This window comes from Chiloscyllium plagiosum, unplaced genomic scaffold (genome assembly GCF_037043375.1).
Source record: "Chiloscyllium plagiosum isolate Xiang-an unplaced genomic scaffold, Cpla_swu_hap1 HiC_scaffold_16, whole genome shotgun sequence".
Taxonomy (NCBI): Eukaryota; Metazoa; Chordata; class Chondrichthyes; order Orectolobiformes; family Hemiscylliidae; genus Chiloscyllium; species Chiloscyllium plagiosum.
In genome coordinates, this window is record NW_028270154.1 from 15904805 (window position 1) to 15932227 (window position 27423).

The following is a 27423-nucleotide window of genomic DNA, read 5'->3' on the forward strand; positions in this document are numbered from 1 at the left end:
TAAGGGAATAATAGGCTATTCCAGCTCCCAAGAACAAACTCAACCTGTCTGCCAAGATGTTTGTAACCATATGCTTTGCCATCTCCCAGTTGCTATGACACCACTTCCCTCCCTGGCTTGGTCGACACCTCCACAAATTAACAACAAGGATTTGTAAACTCTGGAAGGAAGGGTAAAATTGCCGTAATTGCCTAGCCTCTGAGCAGTGTAATGGAATATTCTTCACTTGACTGGATAAGTAGGTCCAATAATATTCAAGCTTGAGACTACTTAGGACAAAGCAGCTTACTCTATTGGTACCCCATCGACTACTTTCAGCATTCCCTCCCTTACCTCTGGTTTACTGAGGTAAGTGTGTACCAACTATAAGGTGCAATGCAGTAACTCACCACGGCTCATATGACAGCATCTTCCAAATTTGGGTTTACTGCTTAGAATAATAATGCTGTTTATCACTGCTGAATCAAAATCTGGAGCTCTCCTTTAACAGCACTGAGGGTGCACTTACATCACATGCACTGCAGTAGTTCAAGAAGACAGCTAACATGGTCTCAAGGGAAATCAGGGATGCTAGGTGCTCACTGTTGTGTAGTGACGCCCAGTTTGTTGATACTGGAGATTTCAGGGATGGCACTATCAGTTCAAGCTGGAATGTTATTGACTGTACTTGGATAGTGGCAGCTTTACTACCTGTGGAATTGCAAATGGTGCTGAACATTATATAATCAGCAGCAAATGCCCTCAATTCTGGCCCTATGATGGAAGGTATGTCATTGATGAAACAGAAAGATGGGTGGGTCCCAGATATAACCTTGAGGAACTCCTGCAGGGATGCCCTGAACTGATACGATTGGATCTCCAACGACATCCTTTTCTTTGTTCTAAGTATGACTCTAATCTGCAACAATATTTTGTTAGAAATATAGGTCTGATTGAGGAATAAATACAACTAATTAAATAGATTAAAAACATTTAAAAGATTCATGTAGAAGTTAACCATGAAAAACTCCATTGCAGCTAGTAGGAAAGAGGACAAGGAGATTTCACATATGATCCAAGCACAGAGCTTAGACAACAAGTAGTGTAAACAATAGTTTAATCACCATGAGGTGGCCTGGAAAGACACACAGCAACATCACACCTAGGATGAAAGTAAAATATCAATTATGGAATAAATACTGGAACTATCCAACAGATAATAATGGCAGAGATTCTTACCACAGGAATACCATTAAAAACCAGATTAGCACAACATTCATTAGGACAGAGAACTAAAACATCTTTACTGACAAACCTATATCAAAGATTCTTTTAAGATTGAAAGAGTAAGGGAGGTGAAAGAAATGCATGAAATAGAAATTCAACTTCATAAAGTAGCCTTTTCAGAATAATTAAGGAATAATGTTAAACAAAACAGCATTGCATGAAAGTGCAAAGAACTAATAGAGGATTTACACCCTCAGTTGCAAAGCAGTTGTCAAAGTAATACTAAAAAACTGCAAGACCGTTGCACTGAACTTTCCTAAGTATTAGAAGCCCTCATAACACTTCTCAAAAACTATTCTCCCACCAGAAAAGATTTCTTATTTGAACGGGGATTTAAGAAACACTACTTTAAATATTGATGGATATTCTATTAGCTATTCTTAGAAACTCTTGAATAATTATAACAAATTAGATTCCAGTAGGTTTGATATGACAGCTTTTGATTTGTTTTTGGCAAAGCAGTAAATCTATCTGCTTAAAGTGTATTGCTTGTTAACTTTCGTTAATAAAATGTTGAAGTTAGTAAATTGTCTCATTTAAGTTTTCTGTTATGACTGCAACAAACTTTAATACCCTTTGCACTTCCTTACATGGATCATTTTCTGGAGAGTAATGGAACACATGTAGCATAGTGAAGGCTTATTAGAATTAAGCAAGCTATTTGGAGGACAACATTCTTAGGCAGCTTTTTCTCCTGTAGGACATTTGACCCTTCAAGCCTGCTCCACCACTCCGTATGATCATGGTTGATACTCTATCCTCTAATGGTTGCATCTCTCTTACATACACAAAACTTTTAAGCGTTTGTGAAATTAACTAGCTTCAAGTCATTGGATAGAGGTTATCACGGAAACAGTCCTGATCTAAGTTAGCTGGAAACCAAAATTTCAAAATCTATGTTAGCTCCTAAGAAAAAGTTAAAAGCTATAAATCGCGTCAAACTAATGCAGAGTTCTCCTACATAACTGGATGATGTTCCACATTGCGTGTGGCTGTTCTCAAGCAACCTAGCTAGAAACACGTAAGCCAGAATGCAGTCAGGGCAAAAATCTGATACAGTAACTAGTGCCATTAGGCATTCCTTTATAGGATATGAAGTGAAATGGTTTCAAGTTTGCCATTGCAATGCTGGGGCCATTACAAAGGAGCAGAGGTGGATCATGATCTTAGTCACAAGTGCTGAGTCACGTGGGAGAAGAGCAGCATTATTGGTGTGAAAACACAATCCAGGAATTCAATCAAGGGAATTCAACTGTACAAAAAAAAGTTGTTTCAGCACAGTAAGATGATCATAAGCTTGAGAGATCAAACAAGGTAGAAGCTTAAGGACAAGCTCCGAGACATTCTTAAATTATGCTTGGTCAGTCTGACTGGCATTAGTTACCAACTACAGCCCTGCCGAACATGGAATCCTAGACACAGAGGCAGCAGGTTTCCTGCCCATGCAGTGGGAACAGAGATCAGTGGACAAAATGCATAGAAAGTCAAATTCCAGCTCTCTTTACATTGAAATAACCAGACCCAAACAATAATCTTTTTAGTGTTTTTTTTTTAATTTTTTGTACATTTTAACTGATTTTTATATAAAAGGAAAGCAGAATTACCACAAATTACAAAGGGCGAAACACTACCCGGAAGGAACCACATCAGACTAAAAAGCAAATACTCTAAGTGATTAATAGTTTATGTTACAAGCTCTTGTTCAAGTATTTTACAAGTTTGTTTCTTTAAAAGTGGGATAAATCTGCATTTGTTGTAGTTTCTATTATTACAGCAGCCAGGATAAGGAGACTCACCAGCATTCTAAGCAGGCACTCTGGGCATTCCACTTCAGGTTAATGTTTCACTCAGCCTAGCTCTGCATGTCTATATTTAAACTACTAAGGAACTGTAATAAATACTGAGCCACACATTGCTGCAAGAGGTGATTCCTGGCTCATGAAAGCACCAGATCCCTTTTACAAACCATCAACCTGTCAATCTACTTCACAATACATCGCACTCAAAGCTGAACCACCTGACCAACATTCCTGGTGATTGAAAGCTAAGAGCGTCAGTAATGAAGCAGCTGAAACAGAAGCATCAGCTTTCAGTGGAAAAATAAAGGACAAACACAGATGTTCTGCCAGGAGTGGCACTTCAAATTCAGAGATGAGAATATTTGGGTCTGGACTCTATTATTTTGGGCTGGGTAGGGGAAGTTGGTGAATAGAAATGTACTAGTGTTCCAGCATTTATGTTTACCATCAGAAGTCATACTGCAGCCCGAGGACATGGTTGCCCACTCCTGGGATGACACAGCCAGCCTCGGCCTGCAAGGACACAGCTGCGACAGTTTGTGGCGCAGGATTGCAATATGCAAACCTGTGTGGAATTCAATTATGAATTTGCCCTTAAAAGAACACACATTTTCCGCTATATGCAGCGGCATTCACATTTAAAACATAATTGCACTAGTGTTCCAGCATGCTTACTATAATGATCTGGTTACCCCAGCCCATGAAGACCTGGCTACCCCAGTCTTGGGGGCAAGAGTGCAATACTTGGAGCCTCTAGCACTGTATGTGGTTCCTGTACAAGTCTGCCCTTAAAAGGGCAAGCTCTTACTCCTTATGTGCTGTAACAATCAAATTAAATAAACAAAAAGCCCATTTACTAAAAGGCTTTGGACTTGGATGGAATCTAAAATAAAACAGTGACCCGAAGCAGTCTTGATGTGTGTGAAATGGTTGGAAGTTGAAGTGAACTAAACTAACATGGAACTTGCTAATCAGAATGGGCTTACACACTGGTTTGAACTTTCATGAATGAAGGTTTGTTGGAAGAAATGTCTAAGGAAGAAAGGAAACTAAGGCAAGCCCGACCACACAGAACAAGAAACTGTCTCGCCAAATCTAGCACATTTACAGCTCAATAATGAGAATATTGGAAGTTGAATTAAATGTTTTAAGAAATGCACCTATTTACCCCTTATTCAGTTCCTGACACAAAATAAAACTGATATCAAGAAGCCCAGAATTCACGAAGCTGTTTTTAAAAGGTGCACTCAAAGCACTATAGCAGCTCGTGCATTATTTACACAGAGTTAAGAGTCATGAGGTTTACCAAAATCAATCCCCGATCTTTACGTAAACAGTAACATTGACAAATGCATGGAGTTCAACAAGGTACCTAATCCAAATCCTCACCAGATTCAGGCAACCACCCCTCCCAAATAAATCAATGCTGTTCAATGCAGGAAAATATTCTAGTCTAACTCATGACCTTTCCTTCCTCCCTTCTCACTCTGGGTTTGAGATCTCAGAGCAAATTGGAAGCTTCACTCTGAGGGATTCATAAACGACCTTGGTGAACTGATATCTACTACTGCTGGTTCAAGGTAGAGCAATTTTGGAGCAGGTCCAGGCTGCAAACAGGGACAAGACCGTATGTATCACTGTAGTTGGCATATGCCGCAGTAATTTCACACAATGGCCATTATTCTGGAGAGATGAGGTCTGTATTCGACTAAATGAACTAAACAGCACATTTGAAGAGATAGAGTCATCACAGTTTACCCAATAGCTTCACAACTCTTGCTGAGTTTCAAGAAAGCTAGAAGCAAGTTGAAATTGGAACTGTTCCAGAGATTTAACAGACAAGGTACTTGTGATCAAATGGAGGTTCAAACCTTTCCCTGTCCAGCGGGTTGCCCTTACCTTGGGCACTTCACTGCACATTCTCCAGACCCTTTGTATCTCAGTCATTTGAAAAAAAGAGACACTTTTGTATTCTCAGCCAAGGTGTTTGACATGACGAATACTGGGAGTGGGCTGAGTGTGTCTATCTGGACAATTGACATACATAAAATATTTCAGCTCAGTCGATTCCAATCTTCAGTTCAGAGTCTTTCTAAACACTGAATTCTAGTGCAAAACTGAAATCTTGTGTATGGCTTGCAAGTTTAGAATAGAAATTATTTAGAAATCATAGAAACATCCGGGGTCTCCCAAATACTGACAATGTTTCAATGGACCATCCAGCCAATAGACAGAAACTTAAACATCTGAAGGGAAAACCTGCAAAAAATTAAAATAAAATGAACATATGGATATTGTGACTCCAGGAAGTAATGAGTGTTAAACAAGGCGCTGGGAACATGTGATTTCACTGAATGTTAAGTCAGTTCTTGGAAGTACGTAGTTACACCAAGTGTTAAACTCACTCCCAAGAGCACATAGATACAAGTGTTAAAATGAGATATTCCACAACAATGAAGTTAGGTTCGTCATTTAGAATACAAATTAAAGATCTAACCTTCATACAGCAACAAGCAACTGGAAGAAAGAGTTGCAGCAGTTCAAATAGTGCTGCACTTTGTACTTGAATCGCTATTTCACAATACATGTGTCTTGGTGTCTTTGTTGAGCCAAACTGATAACCATCAGGTTATACCTTTTGCTATAAAATCCAAGGATGGCTCAAACAATTGGAAACAACTGCACTCAAGTAAACCAGGGTGGAAGGAAGTCCAGCTGTAACATCAAGCTCTATTTTAGAGCTGTCAAGCTTTTCACTGAACATCACTGCTTGTGAGGGAGGTCACGTGAAGAGATAGTTTAATTTCCATGCCTGTAGCGGAACAGTTATAAGCCATGCCTTCACAGCAAGTTGTGTGTGCAGCTGGTCTACTAATTATACTTATATGCTGACGGTTTAAGCTGTGATATATCATCTGTCAGCTGGCTGCAATGTCCAACAGTAGCAGACTAAGTAGAAAGCAGAATGGATAGGTGTTCAAGGAAAGAATGCAGTGGAGAGGGGATATGGAGAGGGGGTATGGAGAGAGAAAGTGAGAATGGATAGGTGTTCAGGTAAACAATGCTGGGACCTGGGGTCAACTGAAGGTCCAAGTATACAATATAGGGGCAAAGGGGCAAGTGGTTCAAACATTAAAAAAAGGAAGTGGAAAGATGTCAAAATGTCTTTTAATCAGCAGTTAGTGGAAGATGTACCTTTTACCCAGAGAAATGCAGAATAAATCCACAGCACCTTTTTTTAATAATATGTGCAACTAACTTATGCCCAGCATCTGTGAAACCCAGAATTTCTTTGGCAAATATGGCTAGTTTTCTCACTTCAGGAAAAAAATGACATTCAGCTATAATTTTTTCATGGTCTCACATTATATACAAATTGCTCCATGAATCAGACACTGGAGTTCTAAATGCAAGAGAGAGTGTAAAATGAACAAAGAGAAGCTTCGCAAATATTCTAAGTTACCTGAAATAAAAACATGTTCAAGATCTAGGTTCCTGTCTAGTGGAGGCATTTTTCGTTAAGTATTTCTCATTTAAATAAAAGCAGCTTCACATTCTCCTAACTGAGCTGGCTGAGGATTCAGGATGCCTCAACCCTGAATTACTGCCAACAATGCAGTCTTTTAGTTACAAGTACGTCAGTCTGATTTGCATGAAAATTCTGGTAAAATTGGTCAAACCCAACTGATTTACAAGTGATCATAGTCCTGTATTACAGGAACTCCAGGGAGTCACTGGGACTCCTTCAAAGAGTATGGTGTAAACAATACATGTTTTCAAAATTACACCGAGAAGCAAGGTCACTCCCCAGTACACGTACATTACTCAAAACTTCTTTAACTGACCTGCTTTAGTCAGGATTTTATTTCCTACAAGTGGCTGCTGTCTAACTGACTCATCTTCATGAAGAATTATCAATGGCAAATGATAGCCTCAAGATAAAACATCCATCAACATGGATTAAGGAGCTTCGCGTTCAGGAGCTAGTTCAGCACAGAAGCAAGGAAGGCAGAAACATCACCCAACACTCAATCCACAATGACATCTACCTGATTTTACAGTGGCAGATGGGACCAGCCAAAACATTCAACCCAAACCTGTTACATGACAATATGGGAGCCTTTCCTCAAGCACTGGCAAATCAAGTCCTCTCCACCTCTTAAGCAGCCCAGGACATTCTACCAAACATCAGTGTCACCAACTGGGATGGCACCCTAGTCCTGGGAAGATAAAGGCAGCTGACAGAGCGAGTATGATAGAGAGGAAGAGATAGAAGATAGAACAAGCATACGTGAGAAGGTGGAGACCAAATGAGAATGAATAATAAAAATCACTCAAAATGCAAGCATCAGAGAGCAGAACAAGTGAATTTACTTTCACTAAGAGCACCATCCAAAAAGGTGGTTCAAACTCTTGTCAACAGGTCCCCTTGAGGAAAAGCCAGACCAGAATCTGAGCTCGGAGCTCAGCTGTAGTTAGGAAAGCGAAGCCATCAGGCTGCTCCAAATACCAGCGCCTCCAGAGTCCAAGAATGCAATTCAGCCCATCCATGAGAAACATGCATACCAATCACAACATAACGATATTACAAATATCACAACAGCATGTTCCAATATACTCTGATGTAGCAAGTCTGCAATAATCACAGGGCTCAGTTTTTCTGTACACTGCTAACCAGACCACAATAAATGTGACAATGATTAACAAAAAGAAAATGCTAAGCCTTGTACTCCTAGTGATGGTCGCATTTCCAGAACAACAGCTAGAATGATGTGAGCTAAGATTACCACTGCACCGGTACATTGAAAATAAAATTACATTGCGACATCCCTACATAACACACATTCTGAGAATGATGTTGCCCGATATAAATTTCACCAATGTTACTGCTGTTACTCCAAGCAGGCAGCTCATCAACTAAGATGAAGCTGGGCTGTAGCATTTTTCAAAGTGGTGCCAGTTTGGGTTTGGGAGAAGCGAAAAGACAACTGGACAGGAGCAATAAAACGCTTGTGGCCAAAGGCACTGCAGCAGTGACTTTGACTGAGAGTTTGACATGGGGCCAATGAGCCGTTGCCATGGCTACTTGCTAATGTCTTTATATCTGGTTATCAGACTGAAGTCCTTTACCATGAACAAGCGGAATAAGGCCTGACAGAAAGATTATCTGCCACTCAAAAGGATTTGCGTCTTAAATCATTGATCCCGCCTGCGGTAACTTTTAAATCGGGTACAAACAAAACCTTGACAATTCAAAATCCAGGATAAGGAACTGATAATTTTATCAAGATTAGAGGCCAATAGGAGAGTCATTAGCCGAGCGAGCAGAATTTAATATATGCTGCCCAGAAACAGGAGCAGGCTGTAATAAGGCATCTTTTTAATCCCGTTCTCAAGGGACGGGTTTTGATTTTTTTTTGTTTTTTTTTGTTTTCTGGATATCTGAGTGAAGCTGTATTGTCGACCCCAAATCAAGCAGGTGAATTATATTTTAGCCAATTGTTCTCATGCAACATTCATTCATATGGGTGAAAGACGTGAAACTGGCTTCGAATATAAGTCTTCAGGCAGGTGATGCATTTTTCCACTGCCCAGCATTGTAGAATGTCTGATATCTGGCCCAGTTTTTCAGTCAGTCATCGAGGTGACAATACCAAAAGTTCAAATAAAAGATCCAGAGTTGAGGGGCAGAGTCCAAGCTCTATTTGTCTGCAGTTTCCACTTCCAAGAACTCCGCTGAAGCAGGGTTCTGGCTCAGAGTGGGGTTGGTTTCTTCTGTCGTATTTTTGGAGGGGAGCTGCGTCCCAGTCGCGGCTTCACTGACGGCGCTTGTGGTTTTATTGGAAGACATTGATGGCAAACGCCTTTTCTCTTCTGCTCCTGAAGAATGACGCTTGCGGCCAACTTCATCGCAAATTGGAGGCTGCAACAAAAACAGGTATTTTACTGTACAACTTGGTGAATCGCATTTCTGATTGGTTACAACTGCATACTCATCTCATTTTATGTTCAACAGCTTTATAATATAGTGAACTAGATATGGAATGTTTTTTAAAAATGCTGATTATTTAACAAGAGCATTCCAATGTTCTATTAAAAGCTATACAAGCAGATGGTGTGTCTATGTGACAATAATTCTAAAGTGAAACCCTAAGGAATAAGTGTAGAACTAAGCCAATTGGCCCATGGGGTCTGCTCCACCATTCCATCATGGCTGATATATTTATCAATTCCATTGTCCCCAAAATCCTTGATCCCCTTACCAAACAAGAACCTAGAGTGTGGTACTGGAAAAGCACAGCAGGTCAGGCAGCATCTGAGCAGCAGTTTCGGGCATAGGCCCTTCATCAGGAATGAAACTTGTGGGTCAGGGCTGAAACACAAGTGGAAGGGGGATGGGGTTGGGGGGAGGTGGCTGGGAAAGTGATGGGTGGATGAAGGTGAGGGAGAAAGTGATAAGTCAGAGGGACAGTGATGGACAGGTCTAGAGGGCAGGGCCTATTTGAAGGCTTGGGACTGGGATAATGTGGGGGAAGGGGTAATGAGGAAGCTGTTGAAATCCACACTTCACCCATGTGGTTGCAGGGTCCCAAGGCGGAATATGAGGCACTCTTCCTCTAGGCGTCGAGTGGTAATGGCTGGCGGTGGAGGAAGACCAGGACCTGCATATCCTTGATGGAGTGGGAAGGGGAAGTTGAAGCTTTAAGCCACAGGGCGGTGGGGCTGGTGGGTGCAGGTGTCCCAGAGATGTTCTCTGAAATGATCCTCAAGAAAACACCTTGTCTCCCTGATATGGAAAAGACCACACTGGATGCAACAGATGCAGTAGATGACATTGGTAGAGGTACAGGTGAATTTCTGACGGATGTGGAAGAATCCCTTGGGGCCTTGGACAGAGGTGAGGGGAGTGGTGTGGGTACAGGTTTTGCACTTCCTGCGGTGTCAGGGAAAGGTACCAGGAGTGGGGTGTGGGCTGGTGGGGAGGTGTGGACCTGATGAGGGGTCACGGAGGGAATGATCTCTCTGGAACCTTGATTTGGGGGGAGTGGGTGTGAATATATCTCTGGTGGTGGAGTCCGTTTGGAGATGGTGGAAATGGTTGAGAACGATGTGTTGTATGCGGAGTTTGGTGGGGTGGAAGGTGAGGATCAGGAGGGTTCTGTCCTTGTTGCTTTGGAACGGGTGGGGTTCAAGGTCGGTGATGCATGAAGTGGAAGTGATGCGCTGGAGTGCGTTGTCAACCACGTGGGAAGGGAAGTTGCGATCGTGGAAGAAGGAGATCACCTGGGACTTTGAGGTGGAATTGGGTCGGGGCTGAGAGATAAATAGGAGGGGGGGGAGGGGGGAAGTAGCTGGGAAAGCGATAGGTGGATGAAGGCGAGGGAGCAGGTGATAGGTCAGAGGGGGCAGTGATGGACGGGTCTGGGGTGGCAGGGAGGGGGCAATTTGGAGGCTTGGGACTGGGATAATGTGGGGAGAGGGGAAATGAGGAGGCTGTTGAAATCCACATTTATCTCGTGTAGTTGCAGGGTCTCAAGGCGGAATAGAAGACGTTCCTCCTCCAGTTGTTGGGTGGTAACAGTTTGGCAGTGGAGGAAAACCAGGACCTGCATGTCCTTGACGGAGTGGGAGGGGGAGCTGATGTGTTCAGCCACGGGGCGGTGGGATTGGTGGGTGCGAGTGTCCCAGAGACGTTCTCTGAAATGATCCGCAAGAAGGCGTCTTGTCTCCCCGACCCACAAGCCTCATTCATGGAAGGCTTATGCCCGAAACGTCGATTCTCATGCTCCTCAGATGCTGCCTGACCTGCACCACACTCTCGATTCTGATCTCTAGTCCTCACTTTCTCCTAATCAAGAACCTGTCTGTCTTAAATACATGCAGTGACTTGGCCTGCACTTCCTTCTGTGGCAATGAATTCCACGGATTAACCATCTACTGTCTGAAGAAATTCCTCCTTACCTCAGTTGTAAAGGGCTATCCATTCACTGAGGCTATGCCCTCAGGTCGCAGTCCCGCCTACTGGTGGAAAATCTTCTCCATGTCTACTCTATTCAGGCCTCGCAATATTCTGTCAGTTTCACTCAGATCCCCCTCATCCTTCTAAACTCTATTAAGTAGGGACCCAGAGTCCTCAACAGCTTCTCATTTGACATTCCTTCATCCCCAATATTATTCATGTAAACCTCCTCTGGATTCCCCACCAATACCAGCACTTCCTTCCTTAGATATAGGGCCCAAAGTTGCTCACAATATTCCAGATGTGGTCCAACCAGAGCATTATACAGCCTCAGCAGCACGTTTCTGCTCTTGTATTCTCACACTCTTGAAACTAATGCTAAGATTGCATTTGCCCCTCTCACAGCCAAATGTACCTGCATGGTTACCTTAAGAGAATCCTTAACTAGGACTCCTAAATCCTTTTGACCTTAAAATGTGAGAAGCTGTTCTCATTTAGAAAATAGTCTACATTTCTTTTTCCTGTCAAAGTGCATTACCTTACACTTTTTTCCCCACAGAGTATTCATCTGCTACTTCTTTGTCCACTCTCCTAGCCTGTCCAAGGTTTTCTGCAGCCTCCCTGCTTCCTCAACACTACCTGCCCTGTCAGTTATCTTTGTGTCAACTGCAAACTAAGCAACAATGCCCTATGTTCCTTCATCCAATTGTTTATATATAATGTGAATAACTGATCCCAAAAGATCCCTGAAGAACTTCACTAGTCACTGACTGTCATTCTGAAAAAAGACTCCTTTATCTCCAACCTCTGCCTTCTGCCAATTAGCCAACCCTCTATCATTGCCAGTACCTTACAATATCATGGGCACATCACTTATTTAGCAGCCTCCTGTGTGGCGCCTTGTCTAAGGTCTTCTGGAAATCCAAATAGATTACTGGCTCTCCTTTATCTAACTTGTTACCTCCTCAAAGAATTCCAACAGATTTGTCAGGCATGACCTCCCCTTGAAGCCATGCTGTCTCAGCCTTATGTTACCATGCACTCCATAATCTCATCCTTAACAATGGACTCTAAAATCTTTACAATCCAAGAGGCGCTAACTGGTCTACAGTTTCCTGTCTTCATCCTCGCATCCTTCTTAAATAGGGGTGTGCCATTAGCCATTTTCCAGTTGCGTGGGACCCTCTAACTCCAGTGATCCTTGGACGACAAGGTCGTTACAAGCACAACTATTGCCTTCAGAACTCTGGGGTATAGTCCATCTGGTCCAGGTAATTTATCCAAAGGGACTACTTGCATGCTTGAGGGAAAAGATTTGCAACCCTGCCAACCCACGATAGGCCCACAAAAGCAAAATTGGCCAACGGTACCAAAAAACATCCAAAATGCCTCAGCAGGGACCAAGCAGGCTGACAAGTGAAACCAGACAGTACAAGCAGATAGGAGAATACCCTTCAAGCTCCCACTAACAATGTCAGAGCAACACAGCTACCCCAAAAGCCCCGAGGACAGTTTCACAACCCAGCAATACCAAAAACCACACAAAGAACAGGTCTGACAAAAAGGCACCAGCAAGAACATTGCTCCCAGGAGAAGACAATGGAAGCACCTCACCACTTCAGAGGAGACATTAACACCTACCTGTGAAGAGGAGGGAAACTATCGATACTGTCAGGATGTTGTGTTGTGTGAAGGAACAGGACATTCATCCAATAACTGGTTTCCAATTAGCATGCTTGCAACTAGATTACTCCATTTCCAAATACATTTTATTTTCCCCATTCTTAATTAGCCTTATTGTACAGCATTATTATAAAAACTGGTCTCATCCTCAGCTCTGGGAAGAGAATCCTTAACTGCCTGTACTGTTTCAGCTTAGTCAGTTTCTCTTCCGCAATATCACAGTACTAATAAGCTGTTTGTCTATTTCAGTTCGAAATGTGCTTTGTGGTCTCTAACTTATTGGGCAAATTTCTCCAACAATGTTAAACTGCATAAACAGCAAGTGGTAGAGCTAAGTGACTCTAAAATCAACAAACTAAAGCTAAGATGTGCAGATCTGTCACATCCAATTGTGAATGATGGTGGATGATTAACAACTCACTGGAAGAGGTTGCACATATATTCCTATCCTCAATGAATGGGGAATACAGCACACTCGTGCAAAAGAGGAGGCTGAAAATTTCACAACAATCTTCAGCCTGAAATGTTCAGTGGTGATTTGTATTGACCTTCTTAGAAGTCCCAGCATTAGAGATGCCAGTATTCGGCCAATTTGATTCACTCTATGTGATATCAAGAAAACGTTGGAGACACTGGATACTATAAAAGTCATTGGCCCTGACACCAGTCTCGCAATCATACTGCAGGCTTGTGCTTCAGAACTTTGTGCACCTCTATACAAGCTGTTCCAGTAAAACTGCTACACTGGTATTTACTCGATGTAGAAAACTGCCCAGACATGTTTTGCACATATAAAGAAAGCACAAGTCAATCCGGCCAGTTGCCGCCACCTCGGACTACTCACAATGATGCAAAATACCTATTCAGTTCCTCCGCCTTTTTTTTGTTCCCCTTTATGACTTCTCTAGCCTCAGTTTACAGCTGTCCCATGTCTATACTTGCCTCTCTTTTACCTCTTGGATATCTAAAAATCTTTTGTAATCTTCTTTCATATTACTGGCTAGCTTATTCTTGTACTTGAACCTCTCCCCCCCACCTCTTGCTTTTTTATTATCCTCTGCTGATTTTTAAAGGCTACCCAATAATCTTCACCACATTGTACGGTTTTTGTTTTGCTTTTATGTTGCAGGTGACTTCCCTTGTCAGCCACGGTTGCCTCTTCCTTCCCTTAATATGTTTCTTTATCCTTGGGATGAATTTTTGCTGTGCCTCCCGCATTATCCCCAGAAACTCCTGCCATTGCTGCTCCATCTTACCTGCTAGGCTTCCCTTTCAATCAACTTTGGCTGGGGCTCCTCCTTCATCAATTGGAGTCACCTTTATTCAATTTTCTACCATCGCATCGGTTTTCAGATTCTCCCCTTCAAATGGCAGGGTGATTTCTATCATATTATGGTCACTGCCCCCTCGGGGTTCTTTTACATTAATTTCTGTAATAAAGTTTACCTCATTAAACATCAATTCCAGAATTGTCTGTTCCCTACTGGGCACTAACCACCAGCTGCTCCAAAAAGCCATCATGTAGACATTCCAATTTCCTTTTCTTGAGATCTGCTACCAACCTAATTTTCTCAGTGCATATTGGATTCCCTTGTGATTATTGTAATGGTGCCTTTCTTACAAGTCTTTTGAATCTCTTGTTTTACTTTCTCCACTTCCTGGCAACCGTTAGGAGGCCTGCAAACTACTCCCATCAGGATCTTTTTACCTTTCCAGTTCTTCAAATCGACCTACACAGATTGCACACCTTCCAATTCTCTATCACATCATGTGATTGTTTTTCAATCAACTTCGAATTCAGACAGAAAAAAGTTATAAGTAAACATTGGAGGTCTGGCTCCACAGGTGTGTAACAACCTCTCTGAATACGATTAGAAAATATCGAGAAACAGAAAAAAATGGAGGCCATTCAGCCATTGAACCAGCTCTGCCTTTCAATGCGATTATGCCGGATCTTTTATCTCAATAAGATACTCCCATTTCCTTCCCATGCCCTTGATACCTTTCACTAGAAATCTAAGTATTTCTTTCTTAAGTATATTCACTGATTGGGCCTCCACAGCCTTATGTGGTAGAGAATCCCATAGCCTTTCCATGCTCAGTGGAAAAAAAATCTGAGTCCAGTATGCCCTACCTTGTATCCTGAAACCACAATCACCTTCATTTTTCAGATCCCCCTCCAAAATTCCATTCCTGCATCCACAAGCCTGTCAGAATTGTATATATTTCAATGAGATCCCCTCTCAACCTTATAAACACCAGTAATACAGGCCGAGTCACCACATTATCTTAAATCTCACCATCCTAGATTCACGTGTGAACCTTTGCTTTATGGTAAGTACATCTTTTCTGAAGTTAAGCGACCAAAATTGCACCCTATTCTCTAGGTGCGATCTCACCAAGGCCCTGCATAACTGCACTAAGACATCCCTGGCCCGATCCGCAAATCCTCTTGTAATAAACGTAACATAGCTTTAAACTTCTTAACTGCATGCTTTCTTTCACTTACTGATGAACAAGGACACTCAAGTCACTCAATACATCAATGTTCTCCAATCTATCGCAATTTACTAGCACGACGCATATTATTTTTCCAATAGAAATGAATAACCTGATACTTGGGGTTGCAGTGGAGTATCGGTTATGTCACTTGACAAGTAATCCAGAACCCTAGGTTAATGCTCTTTGGCAAAGGTTTGAATCACAAAATGGCAGATGGTGATAACTAAATTAAATAATAAACTCATTCAACGGTGACCATATAATCATTTGGTTCACTAATGTCCTTCACAGAAAGAAATCTCCCCTTACTTGGTCCTGCACACATGACTCCAGACCTACAGCAATGTGGTTGACTCTTGAATGCCCTCTGGGCAATTAGGGATGGGCAATAAATGTCTCTAACCAGCAACGCCCACATCCCATGAACTAATAAAAATCAATCCATAAGATACCTCCATCAACCATGTATTTGCTCATTCATTCAAAATGTCTAAATCCCCTTCAAGCCATTTACACCTCCTTACACTCACCTAGTTTCATGTCATCAGCAAATTTGAAGATACATTTGATTCCTTTACCCAATCACTGATATATATTGTGAATACTAGTTACACCTTCAAAAGCTGTAAAATGTTAACCAAAAGTTATTCTCTTTCATAAATTTATATTTGACTTTTTCTAGTCCCATTGATATTTCTAAGTGCCCTGTAATCACATTGTTTATAACAGGCTTGAGCATTTTACTGATATTTATTAGTGACCTAGGCATTTGGCTTTTGTGTACAACTTTAAAATTTGTAGATGATATGTAACTTTCAAGTATTTTGAATGGTGAGGAGGATAGTATAGGACAGAGATTGGGCAGACAAGTGCCAGATGATGTCAGTTACATAGACGTTCTGGAGAAGTTTGACTCTTTTCCTTGTAGGAGGGAAGGTTGTTATAGGTATTCAAAATCACAAGAGGTATGAACAGATTAGATATGATAGAAGAAACTGTTCCAGTGCTGGAAAGATCAAGAACCAGGATGAATAGATTCAAGGTAGCTGGCAAAAGAAGCAATCGCAGCATAAGAACCACTTCTATACAGCGAGTGGTTAGGATCTGGAGTGCATTGCTGTAGTAGTGAGGGAGGCAGAGTTAAGATAGAAAATAGGAGCCCTTGGAGTCTCCACCATTCAATATCACTGCAGATCTCCACCTCAGATCTGATCCCTTTTGTGCTCAGAACTCTCGCTAACCCATTTTTGAATATATTCAATGATTTGGCTTAAACCGCGTTGTGGTAAAGAATTCCAGGTGCATAACTCGCTCAGTGAAGAAATTCCTCTACAGTTCTCTGTACATGTTCCTATTCCCCTGCCATTTTCATTCAAATCCTCCAGAGCTGCAGTTGTAACTTTTCCCCTAACACATCAGTTCTGGTCAAGCCCAAGTGCAATCCATCCAGCTTGTACTGCTCCCACCTCCAATAATTCATCCCAATGTCCCAAGAATCTGAACCGCCCCCTCCCTCTCACACCCATCTCTTTAGCCGCGTATTCAACTGCTCTGTCCTGATACTTCTACTTTGACTAAAATGGAGAGTATGGCATCAACAACCCTGAGATCATTACTTTTAAAAACCTAGGTAAAAACAAGGGATGCAGATGCTGGAAACCAGAGTAATGCTGTAAAAGCATAGCAGGTCAGACAGCATCCGAGGAGCAGGATAATCAACGTTTCGGGCAAAAGCCCTTCATCAGGAATAGAGGCAGGGTGCCTGCAGAGCGGAGAGATAAATGAGAAGGGGGTGGTGTGGGGAGAAAGTAGCATAGAGTACAATAGGTGAATGGGGGTGGGGATGGAGGTGGGTGAGGAGGGTGGTGGAAGGTAGCAAAGAGTACAATGGGTGAATGGGGGTGGGGATGAAGGTAATAGGTCAGAGTGGATAGGTGGGAAGGAAGATTGGCAGGTAGGACAGGTCATGAGGGCGGTGCTGAGCTGGAAGGTTGAGCTGGGGGGGGGGGGGGGGGGGGAAATGAGGAAACTAGTGAAATCCACATTGATGCCATGGGATTGAAGTGTTCAGAGGTGGAAGATGAGGCGTTCTTCCTCCAGGCGTCAGGTGGTGAGGGAACGGCGGTGGAGGCGGCCCAGGACCTGTATGTCCTCGGCAGAGTGGGAGGGGGAGTCTATTCTGCTTAGTCCCCATGTGAATTTTAACTTCTTTCCCAACTCCCTATAATGTTTATATAACCTCATCTCATTTTTTCTTAAAATTGTGACTTTCAAAAAGGGAAATGAATCATTTTAAAAAGGAAATATTTTCAGGTTTGTGGGGAAAAGGCGGGAATGTTTCCAAAGGGACAGAGCAGTCATGATGGACTTTTTTTTTGTGGCATAACTGTTCAATGATTCTGTTTTCTTAAATACCTTACCAACTTAGCCTGACACCTTAAAGATGTGCACGTGATCCCCAATATTGCTTTGATCTTGGTCAAAAACGTGGTGCTGAAATATGCAGTTGGTCAGGCAGCATCCAAGGAATAGGAGAGTTGACGTTTGAAGCATAAGCTCTTAAGCACGAATTCCTGAGGAAGAGCTTACACTCGAAACGTCGACTCTCCTGCTCCTCGGATGCTGCCTGAACAGTTGTGCCTTTCCAGCGCCACACCTTTTGACTGATCTCCAGTTCTCACTTTCTCCTTGCTTTGATCTTGCCCCATTTGTGTCACTTTTAGTTTTCAGCCAAAGGGCATCACTTCACTTGCTTGAATTAAATTTTACTGGTCAGGTGGCTACCCATTTCCCAACTCTCATCATGTCCTCCTGTATTCTGCAGTTATGAAGCTCACCATATATTGCCAAGTTTCACATCATCACAAGCCTCAAACGGCATACAAGCCCAGGTCATTTATATACATTAATAAAACCAACAGCTTACTGCAGACTCCTGGGAAAACCATGCTACACACTGTCTTCACTTCGAGACACATCCATTCACCACTGCTGACTGCCTCATATCGGTCAGCTAATGACATAACCAAATTATCACTGATCCTTCAATATGAAATTCTTCCAGTTTCTAAATAAATCTATTATGACGTATGCTATCAATATCATTTTGAAATCCATAGTATATCAACTGTACGACTTTCATGAACACTGTGGTACTCATAAGGCGGCAATCAGGAGTTTGCTCTAACAAACCTGTGCGAACTGTCCTTTAGGATTCTTCAGATGAGAATTAATTTTGTCCTTGACAATGGTCAGTTGTAATTTTCTTGCCACTGGAGTCAGATTATAATTTAACAAGTTTATACCCTCACCAACCCCCAGCTTCATTTTCACCTTTTTCTACAGGGGTTCAAATCACTCTGTAGAAGAATACGTGAAGAATATGTTTAGAATAGAAGAGTGAAAATCAGTTGACCTCATTTTCAATGGATGCTGCCATAGTCAGGTGGAGGCACAGCTGAGTCGAGCTTGAATGACTGAAGATCATGGCTAGGAATATATTCTCAATTGTGTAACAACTGTTCTCCCATTTAGCAGAAGACTCAATTTATTTGTTCAAGGGTTAGTGAACCACACCATTTGTTACTTACATCCACCCGAAAATCTTCCAGACGTTTAAATTTGCTGAGGTATTCTTGAAGTTTTGGATCAATGTCCAGATTCTTAGCTTTTGAATACTTTAGATAAGCCCAGAATTTCTCTAATCCATACAGCTGCCCTAATATATCAAACGAAACAAAAAAATACAGAATTTATAATAATTCAGGCACTTAAATCTATCTTCTACTTGAACAGACTAAGTACAGATTCAAAGTACTAAACTTATTATGTAAACTTATGCTTAAAATGCTAAATCTAACCATTAATGTTCTGCAATTAATCACCATAATAGGTATCTAAGAAGAAGATGAAAGCATTCAGTCCTCTAGACTGCTCCAATGCTCAAATCGATTTTGGTTGATCTGTATCTCTTGCTTTTCTCTTGGGGCATGTGGGTGTCACTGACTGGCCAGCAAGTGCTGCCCATCCCCGGTTGCCCTCAAGACGGCTTTCTTGAATGGGTGCAGTCCCTGTACTGTAGGTAGAGACACAAAGCTGCTAGGGAAGGGAGTTCTACAATTTTGACCCAGAGACTCTGAAGGAATGGCGATAGTATTCCAAGACAGGATAGTGAGTGGCTTGGAGGGGAATGTGCAACAAGTCGGTACTCCCATGTACATGCTGCCCTTGACTTTCCAGATGGAAATGGCTATGAGCTTGGAAGGTACTAAAGATCTTTGGTAAATTTTACCCACTATTGCTCCATATCACTTGGCTTTCTTAGCCCTAAATATTTGTGAAGCTGTCTTAAGAATTTGAAATGACCAGAGCATCTGCACCATTTGGAGTGAGTCACATGTTTTTAATCTGCATAACATAACACTAGCATACCCAACATCCTAGCAGCCACTGAAAGATTAGCCATTAAAGAAAACAACCAATGGGCAGATGTGTTAAATCTTATTACTAAACTGTTTATCTAACCATGAAAAATCAAACTACTCGTAAATTAAATGTAACTACTAACAGATTAAAACTAACCGCAAGTATGTAAAATCTAACCACTAAAATTGTAAAACTTAAGCACAGTGACAAATCTAATCAGTGATTAACCCAAACATTAACCCAAACAATCAAAAAAGAAATCCAACACCAATACATTAAAATTGATCATTAATAAAGACACTAATGTTAATCATAGAAGTGCAGAAATCAATTGGTAATAAATTGATAATTGAACAAAACTGTCAATTCTTTTAAGGATAAAGAATTAGGGCATTTTTTACTTCAAGTCATTCTCTCAGCAATAAAGGCCTTCTCATGGCGGAGCAATCTCACCACATGCAGCCGAAGTAATACAACGACCAACCACAGAATAAGCGCAGAGAATGCTAGATATTCACTACCAATTACAGCAATTTTTGATCATTGATGTGCATAGCTGAGCCAAAAACAAAACTGACTTCATCTGATATCCATTAGCATTGCTTAATGGGAAGTATTGTACTAGTGATGATCAGGTTATTCTGTGGCTGGTCGTTGTATTACTTCGGTTGCATGTGGTGAGATTGCTCCGATATGAGCAGGCCTTTATTGCTGAGAGAATGACAAAGTAAAAAATGCCCTAATTCTTTATCCTTAAAAGAATTGACAGTTTTGTTCAATTATCAATTTATTACTGAAGAAGGGCTCATGCCCGAAACGTTGATTCTCCTGCTCCTTGGATGCTGCCTGACCTGCTGCGCTTTTCCAGCAACACATTTTCAGCTAGTGATCAGGTTAGATCAGATTAGATTCCCTACAGTGCAGAAACAGGCCCTTCGGCCCGATCAGTCCACACCGACCCTCCGAAGAATAACCCACCTAGATCCATTTCCCTCTGTCTAATGCACCTAACACTATGGGCAATTTAGCATGGCCACTTCACCTGACCTGCACATCTTTGGACTATGGGAGGAAACCGGAGCACCCAGAGGAAACCCATGCAGACATGTGAAGAATATGTAAACTCCACACAGACAGTCACCTGAGGCTGGAATCGAACCTGGGACCCTGGGGCTGTGAGGCAGCATTGCTAACCACTGAGGCACCGTGCTGCTAGAGAAGGGTGTTCCCCTTCTCATGTTGTGCTGCTCGGCAAATCCGAGGGTGCCAAATCAAGAGGATCTTTTATTCATGATATGAAGTTTTAGAAGGAATTAAGGGCTACGGGGAGAATGCGGTTAAGTGGAGTTGAAATGCCCATCAGCCATGATTGAATGGCGGAGTGGACTCGATGGGCCGAATGGCCTTACTTCCGCTCCTACGTCTATGTCTTATAATATGTTATGAGGTAAAGGTCTGAAAAGTTTTGGTTTCAAAAGTCTATTTGTCTCCACCACTGCCTCTCATTTTTAACTGTTGGAATGATTCCTCTTCTGAGTCTGAATTCATGGGTTTTCTGAAACAACTAAAATAACGCAAAAGTGCAAGATACTGAAGAACCAATAACCATCCAGGAAATCAATCCCAATTTCCTTGACAAAGTTGTTTATAAAAGAAAGAAACATTTTACCAGCTTCATAATCCACAATGGTTTCTTCCTGGAAATCCTTGAAGATCTCCGGTCTAAATTTTCTTTCAAGGCCATAGCTATAATATCTGAAAAGGCACTCCAGTCCGTATCTATGGAAAACAGACAGATATGGTTATGTTACATTTTGGATGGACCACAGATATATAAACTCCAACATTGTCCCACATCACTGGGACAGAAGATAGTGAGCACCACAAACATAATCACAAAATTAATTTCAACAATGAAAGCTTACCAATGTGAGTAATAACAGGATGACAATAATTCAACAGTTATGACCAGCTTGTATAATCTTCACTTAAGATGACCAATAATGTTTAAAGTACAGAAAAAAGTAGTTTTATCCATCACATCTGTGGACTCTTGACAGAACAATACAAACCAATCCCACAGCTCCACACTCTAAGCACCTTCCCGATTTTTATTCTTCAATGCTCTACAGGTCAACAACTCCTTGTGCAAACGCCTTTTCCATATGTTGTAGTCTAACCAAGACTTAGTATAAAAGGCATGACTTCCACACCAATGTATACTACTCCTTGAGATATAATGTCAACATTTAATTAGTCTCTGATTATTTTCTGCTCTGTTCATATTTTAACAATCTATCCACCTGGGCTTCAAGTCTTTCAGCTTTTCACACCATTAAGAAAATACCCTGTTGTATCCTTCACCGTTCCAAGGTGAATAAGCTCAAATTTCCAACACTGTAATCCACTGGCCTCAGATCGGCCCTCCATTTATTGTGATCAATATAACTTGCTAATTTTGCAGGTGAGGTGAGTGACAGCCCTTGACATCAAGACCACATTAGAGCAAGTGTAGCTTCAGGACCTTCGATCAAATGTCGATGGGTACAAGGGGGCAATCCTCTACTAGTTGGAGTCATGCCTGGCACATAAAAAGATCACTGTGGTTGTCGGAGGTCAATTATTGCAGCTCTAGGACAGATCTGGGAGCCCCTCAGGACAGTGTCCTAGGCCTAAACAATTCCAGCTGCTTCATTAATGACCTGCCCTCCATCATAAGGTCAAGAGTGAGGATGTTTGCCGATAATTGCACAATACTCAGCACCTTTTGCACAGCCTCGGGTACTGAAGCAGTCCATGTTCGAGTTCACACTGCACAAATGTCAGACAATGACAATCTCCAAGAAGAGACAATCTAACCACCACCCTTCGACATTCAATGCTGTTACCACTACTTAACTCTCCACTATCTACATCCCTGGGGGTTTAACACTAACCAGAAACTCCATTCGACTCACACTGGCTACAAGAACTGATCAGAGGCTAAGAATACAGCACCGTGTAATTTATCTTCTGACTCTACAGAGCACAAGGCAACAGTGTGATGGAATGAATACAGCTCCAACAATACTTAAGATGATAGAACTATCAAGGACAAAGCACTCTGCTTGACTGGCACCACATCCACAAGCATGGCACTGGAAAAGGACAGCTGGTCAGCAAGCATTTAAGGAACAGGAGAGTTGACATTTCGAGCATCAGCTCTTCCTCAGGAATGACATTCCTGATGAAAAGCTTATGCGCGAAACGACGACTCTCCTGCTCCCTGGATGTTGCCTGACCAGCTGTAGTTTTTCAGTATCACACTTTTTGACTCTGATCTCCAGTCCTCACTTTCTCCTACCACATCCACAAGCAGCTACTCCCTCTACCACTGAGGCTTGGGAGCAGCACAGTGTACTATCTACAAGATACACTGCAGAAATTGACCACAGATCCTTAGATAGCATTTTCTAAACACATGGTCACGACTCTCAGCCTGCAAATTACAAAAGCTGCCAAATATCCCTCCTATCTTTCTCTTACTACTCAAACACTTTCCATCCAGGTCAATAATTTGCACTCAATTGCATGGGTGTCAAATGCAGTTCAGTCTCCACTACCCTCACACATCCAACCCGTGGTAATCTTTCTTAAAACTTCAGGTGATTAGATACAGATTAATTATGCTAAAAATTGGTTACTTTCTACAGTACTTTTTTTAAAAATTAATACGAATGTCTTTAGGTTCCTTTCAGTCTGCTGGCTCCTACGATTTATGGAATGTTTTGTCCATCTTCTATCATTAAGATATACATAATTTAGTTTCTTCAATTTCCTAATTCCCCATAATTTCTCCTGTCCCTACGAATTCCATTTTTACTTTTACCATTTTCTTTCCCTTTTTACAAATATATCAAACCTTTTACAGTTTAAACATTCCTCATGCTTTCCTTCCGGTTGCTAAGCTACTTAATTTTTTTTCTTCATGAAGGTGTCACTAACAAGGTTGGCATTTGTTGCATATCCCTAACTATTCTTGAACACTACCATTTCTGAGAGAAATTAAAAACCAATCACATTATTGTTGGTCTGTCTTTATATGTGGAGTCAGATGTATGGCAGACTGGGTAATGATAGCAGATTTCCTTATTCAAAGGATATTAAGGAACCAGAAGGAATTTATTTTTAAAAATGATCGATGATAGCTGTCATGGTCACCATTACTGAGATTATCTTTACCTTCCAGACTTATGAACCATATTCAAATTCTATACGCTACCATCTTAGGATTTGAGGCACATCTCCAGATATCTGCCTGCATCTGTGTTACAAGTCAGAGACATTTCCACAACATCATCTTCTCCCTGGGTGCCACTCCGTTTAATCCAGTACTATCTCTGACAACAACCATGTAGGGAAGTGTGTGCGCGTGCGTATACACATGCGCGTGCGGTCTCCCTTGAAGGAATGTGCATTTGTTTCAAATTTGAATTACTTCCTTGAAATTTTTGCCATTGCTCTCTATCAAATCTTTTCATCAAACGCCCAGTTATACCTTAGCATCATATACCAGTGGGAGAGGCTGTAGAGAAACTTCACTCCAAGTCTCTTGGCAAAGTAAATAACTGAGATTGAATAAATGAGGAATTTACACGAGCAAGGGGATGCGATGAATGGCAGTTATAAGGGGGGAAAGTCTCAGATACAGTCACATAGATGGGTTAACTCCAGGAAAGGTAAGAGAGATAGGCAGGTAGTGCAGGAGTCTTCTGTGGCGATCCCCATTTCAAACAAGTATCCCGTTTTGGAAAATGTAAAGAGTGATGGATTCTCAGGGGGACAATAGACATAGGTGCAAGAGTAGGCCATTCTGCCCTTTGAGCCAGCACCACCATTCATTATGATCATGCTGATCATCCTCAATCAGCATCCTGTTCCTGCCTTATCCCCATAACCCTTGATTCCACTATCCTTAAGAGCTCTATCCAACTCTTTCTTGCAAGTATCCAGAGACTTGGCCTCCACAGCCTTCTGGGGCAGAGCATTCCACACACTCATCAATCTCTGGGTGAAAAGGTTTCTCCGCAACTCTGCTCTAAATGGCCTACCCCTTATTTTTAAACTGTGTCCTCTGGATCGGGACTCACCCATCAGCGGAAACATGCTTCCTGCCTCCAGAGTGTCCAGTCCTTTAATAATCTTATACGTCTCAATCAGATCCCCTCTCAGCCTTCTAAACTCAAGGGTATACAAGCCCAGTCGCTCCAATCTTTCAATGTAAGATAGTCCCGCCATTCCAGGAACTGACCTCGTGAACCTACGTTGCACTCCCTCAATAGCCAGAATATCTTTCCTTAAATTTGGAGACCAAAACTGCACACAATAGCTGAAGAACTTCTTTGCTTCTATACTCAATTCCTCTTATTATGAAGACCAGCATGCTATTAGCTTGCTTTCATTGACTGAACGTAGCACAAACAGCCTAGTTTCTGGTACAGAGACTGGCTCTAATGTAATGAGAGGTACGTCAGGTTCCAAGTGATCGAGTGTGTTAGGGGATTCTCTAGTCCAAGGAACAGACAATCGTTTGTGCCAGCAGCGAAAAATCAGAATGGTGTGTTGCTTCCCTGGTGCCAGGATCAAGGATGTCTCAGAGAAGGTGCAGAATGTTCTCAAGGGGGAAGAGGGGCCAGCAAGAGGTCATTGTTCATTGGAACCAACGACATAGGAAGGGAAAAGGTTGAGATCTTGAAGGGAGATTAGAGAGAGTTAGGCAGGAATTTAAAAAGGAGATCCTCGAAAGTAGTAATATCTGGATTACTAGCTACGAGCTAGTGAGGGCAGGAATAGGAAGATAGAGCAGATGAATGCATGGCTAAGGAGCTGGTGTATGGGGGAAGGATTCACATTTTTGGATCATTGGAATCTCTTTTGGGATAGAAGTGACCTCTACAAGAAGGATGGATTGCACCTGAATTGGAAGGACACTAATATATTGGCAGGGAGATTTGCTAGAGTTGCTCAGGAGAATTTAAACTAGTAAGGTGGAGGGGTGGGACCCAGGGAGATAGTGAGAAAAGATTTCAAGCTGAGACTGGTACAGTTGAGAATAAAGGCGAGTCAGTCAGGGCAGGCAGGGACAAAGCAGAGAACAAGGTAGGTCTTATAAATTAAACTGCATTTATTTCAATGCAAGAGGCCTAACAGGAAAGGCAGATGAACTCAGGGCATGGTTAGGAACATGGGACTGGGATATCATAGCAATTACAGAAATGTGGCTCAGGGATGGACAGGACTGGCAGCTTAATGTTCCAGGATACAAATGCTATAGGAAGGACAGAAAGGGAGGCAAGAGAGATAGGGGGGTGGTGCTTTTGATCAGGAATAGCATTACAGCTGTACTGAGGGAGAATATTCCCAGAAATACATCCAGGGAAGTTATTTGGGTGGAACTGAGAAATAAGAAAGGGATGACCATCTTACTGGGATTGTATTATACACCCCCGAACAGTCAGAGCGAAATTGAGAAACAAATTTGTAAGGAGATCTCAGTTGTCTGTAAGAATAATAGGATGGTTATGGTAGGGGATTTTAACTTTCCAAACATAGACTGGGACTGCCATAGTGTTAAGGGTTTAGATGGAGAGGAATTTGTTAAGTGTGTACAAGAAAAGTTTCTGATTCAGTATGTGGATGTACCTACGAGAGAAGGTGCAAAACGTGACTTACTGTTGGGAAATAAGGCAGGGTAGGTGACTGAGGTGTCAGTGGGGGAGCACTTTGGGGCCAGCGACCATAATTCTATCAGATTTAAAATAATGATGGAAAAGGACAGACCAGATCTAAAAGTTGAAGTTCTAAATTGGAGAAAGGCCAATTTTAACGGTAGTAGGCAAAAACTTTCAAAACCTGATTGGGAGCAGATGTTTGCAGGTAAAGGGACGGCTGGAAAATGGGAAGCCTTCAGAAATGAGATAACGAGAATCCAGAGAAAGTATATTCCTGTTAGGGTGAAAGGAAAGGCTGGTAAGTATAGGGAATGCTGGATGACAAAAGAAAGAGGATTTGGTTAAGAAAAAGGAAGCATCTGTCAGGTACAGAGAGGATAGAGCGAGTGAATTCTTAGAAGAATATAAAAGCTGTAGGAGTATACCTAAGAGAGAAATCAGGAGGGCAAAAAGGGGACATGAGATAGCTTTGGCAAATAGAGTAAGGAGAATCCAAAGAGTTTTTATAAATAAATTAAGGACAAAAGGGTAACTCAGGAAAGAATAGGGCCCCTCAAAGATCAGCAAAGCGGCCTGTGTGGGGAGCCGCAGGAGATGGGGCAGATACTAAATGCAGTATTTTGCATCAATATTTACTGTGGAGAAGGTCATCGAAGATATAGACCGAAGGGAAATAAATGGTGACATCTTGAAAAATGCCCATTCTACAGAGGAGAAAGTGCTGGATGCCTTGAAACGCATAAAAGTAGATAAATCCCCAGGACCTGATCAAGTGTACCCCATAACTCTGTGGGAAGCTCAGGAAGTGACTGCTGGGCCTCTTACTAAAATATTTTTTTAGATTACATTACATTACAGTGTGGAAACAGGCCCTTCGGCCCAACAAGTCCACACCGACCCGCCGAAGCGCAACCCACCCATACCCCGAGCCTAACACTACGGGCAATTTAGCATGGCCAATTCACCTGACCTGCACATCTTTGGACTGTGGGAGGAAACCGGAGCACCCGGAGGAAACCCACGCAGACACGGGAAGAATGTGCAAACTCCACACAGTCAGTCGCCTGAGGCGGGAATT

The 27423-nt window shown here is 42.0% G+C and overlaps 1 protein-coding gene across 1 annotated transcript in view; it reads right to left on the reverse strand.

The window, feature by feature from the left end:
- Window positions 1–2798: 2798 nt before the first annotated feature.
- Window positions 2799–27423, reverse strand: part of larp1 (La ribonucleoprotein 1, translational regulator) — a 136332-nt gene continuing 111707 nt past the window's right edge. Inside the window, exons 18-20 of the mRNA XM_087995151.1 lie at window positions 21305–21414; window positions 18801–18928; window positions 2799–8988 (exon numbers count right to left, since the gene is read on the reverse strand). Of these exons, the coding sequence (XP_087851277.1) occupies window positions 8767–8988; window positions 18801–18928; window positions 21305–21414 (460 nt within the window). The 3' untranslated portion in view covers window positions 2799–8766. The remainder of the gene's footprint in view (window positions 8989–18800; window positions 18929–21304; window positions 21415–27423) is intronic.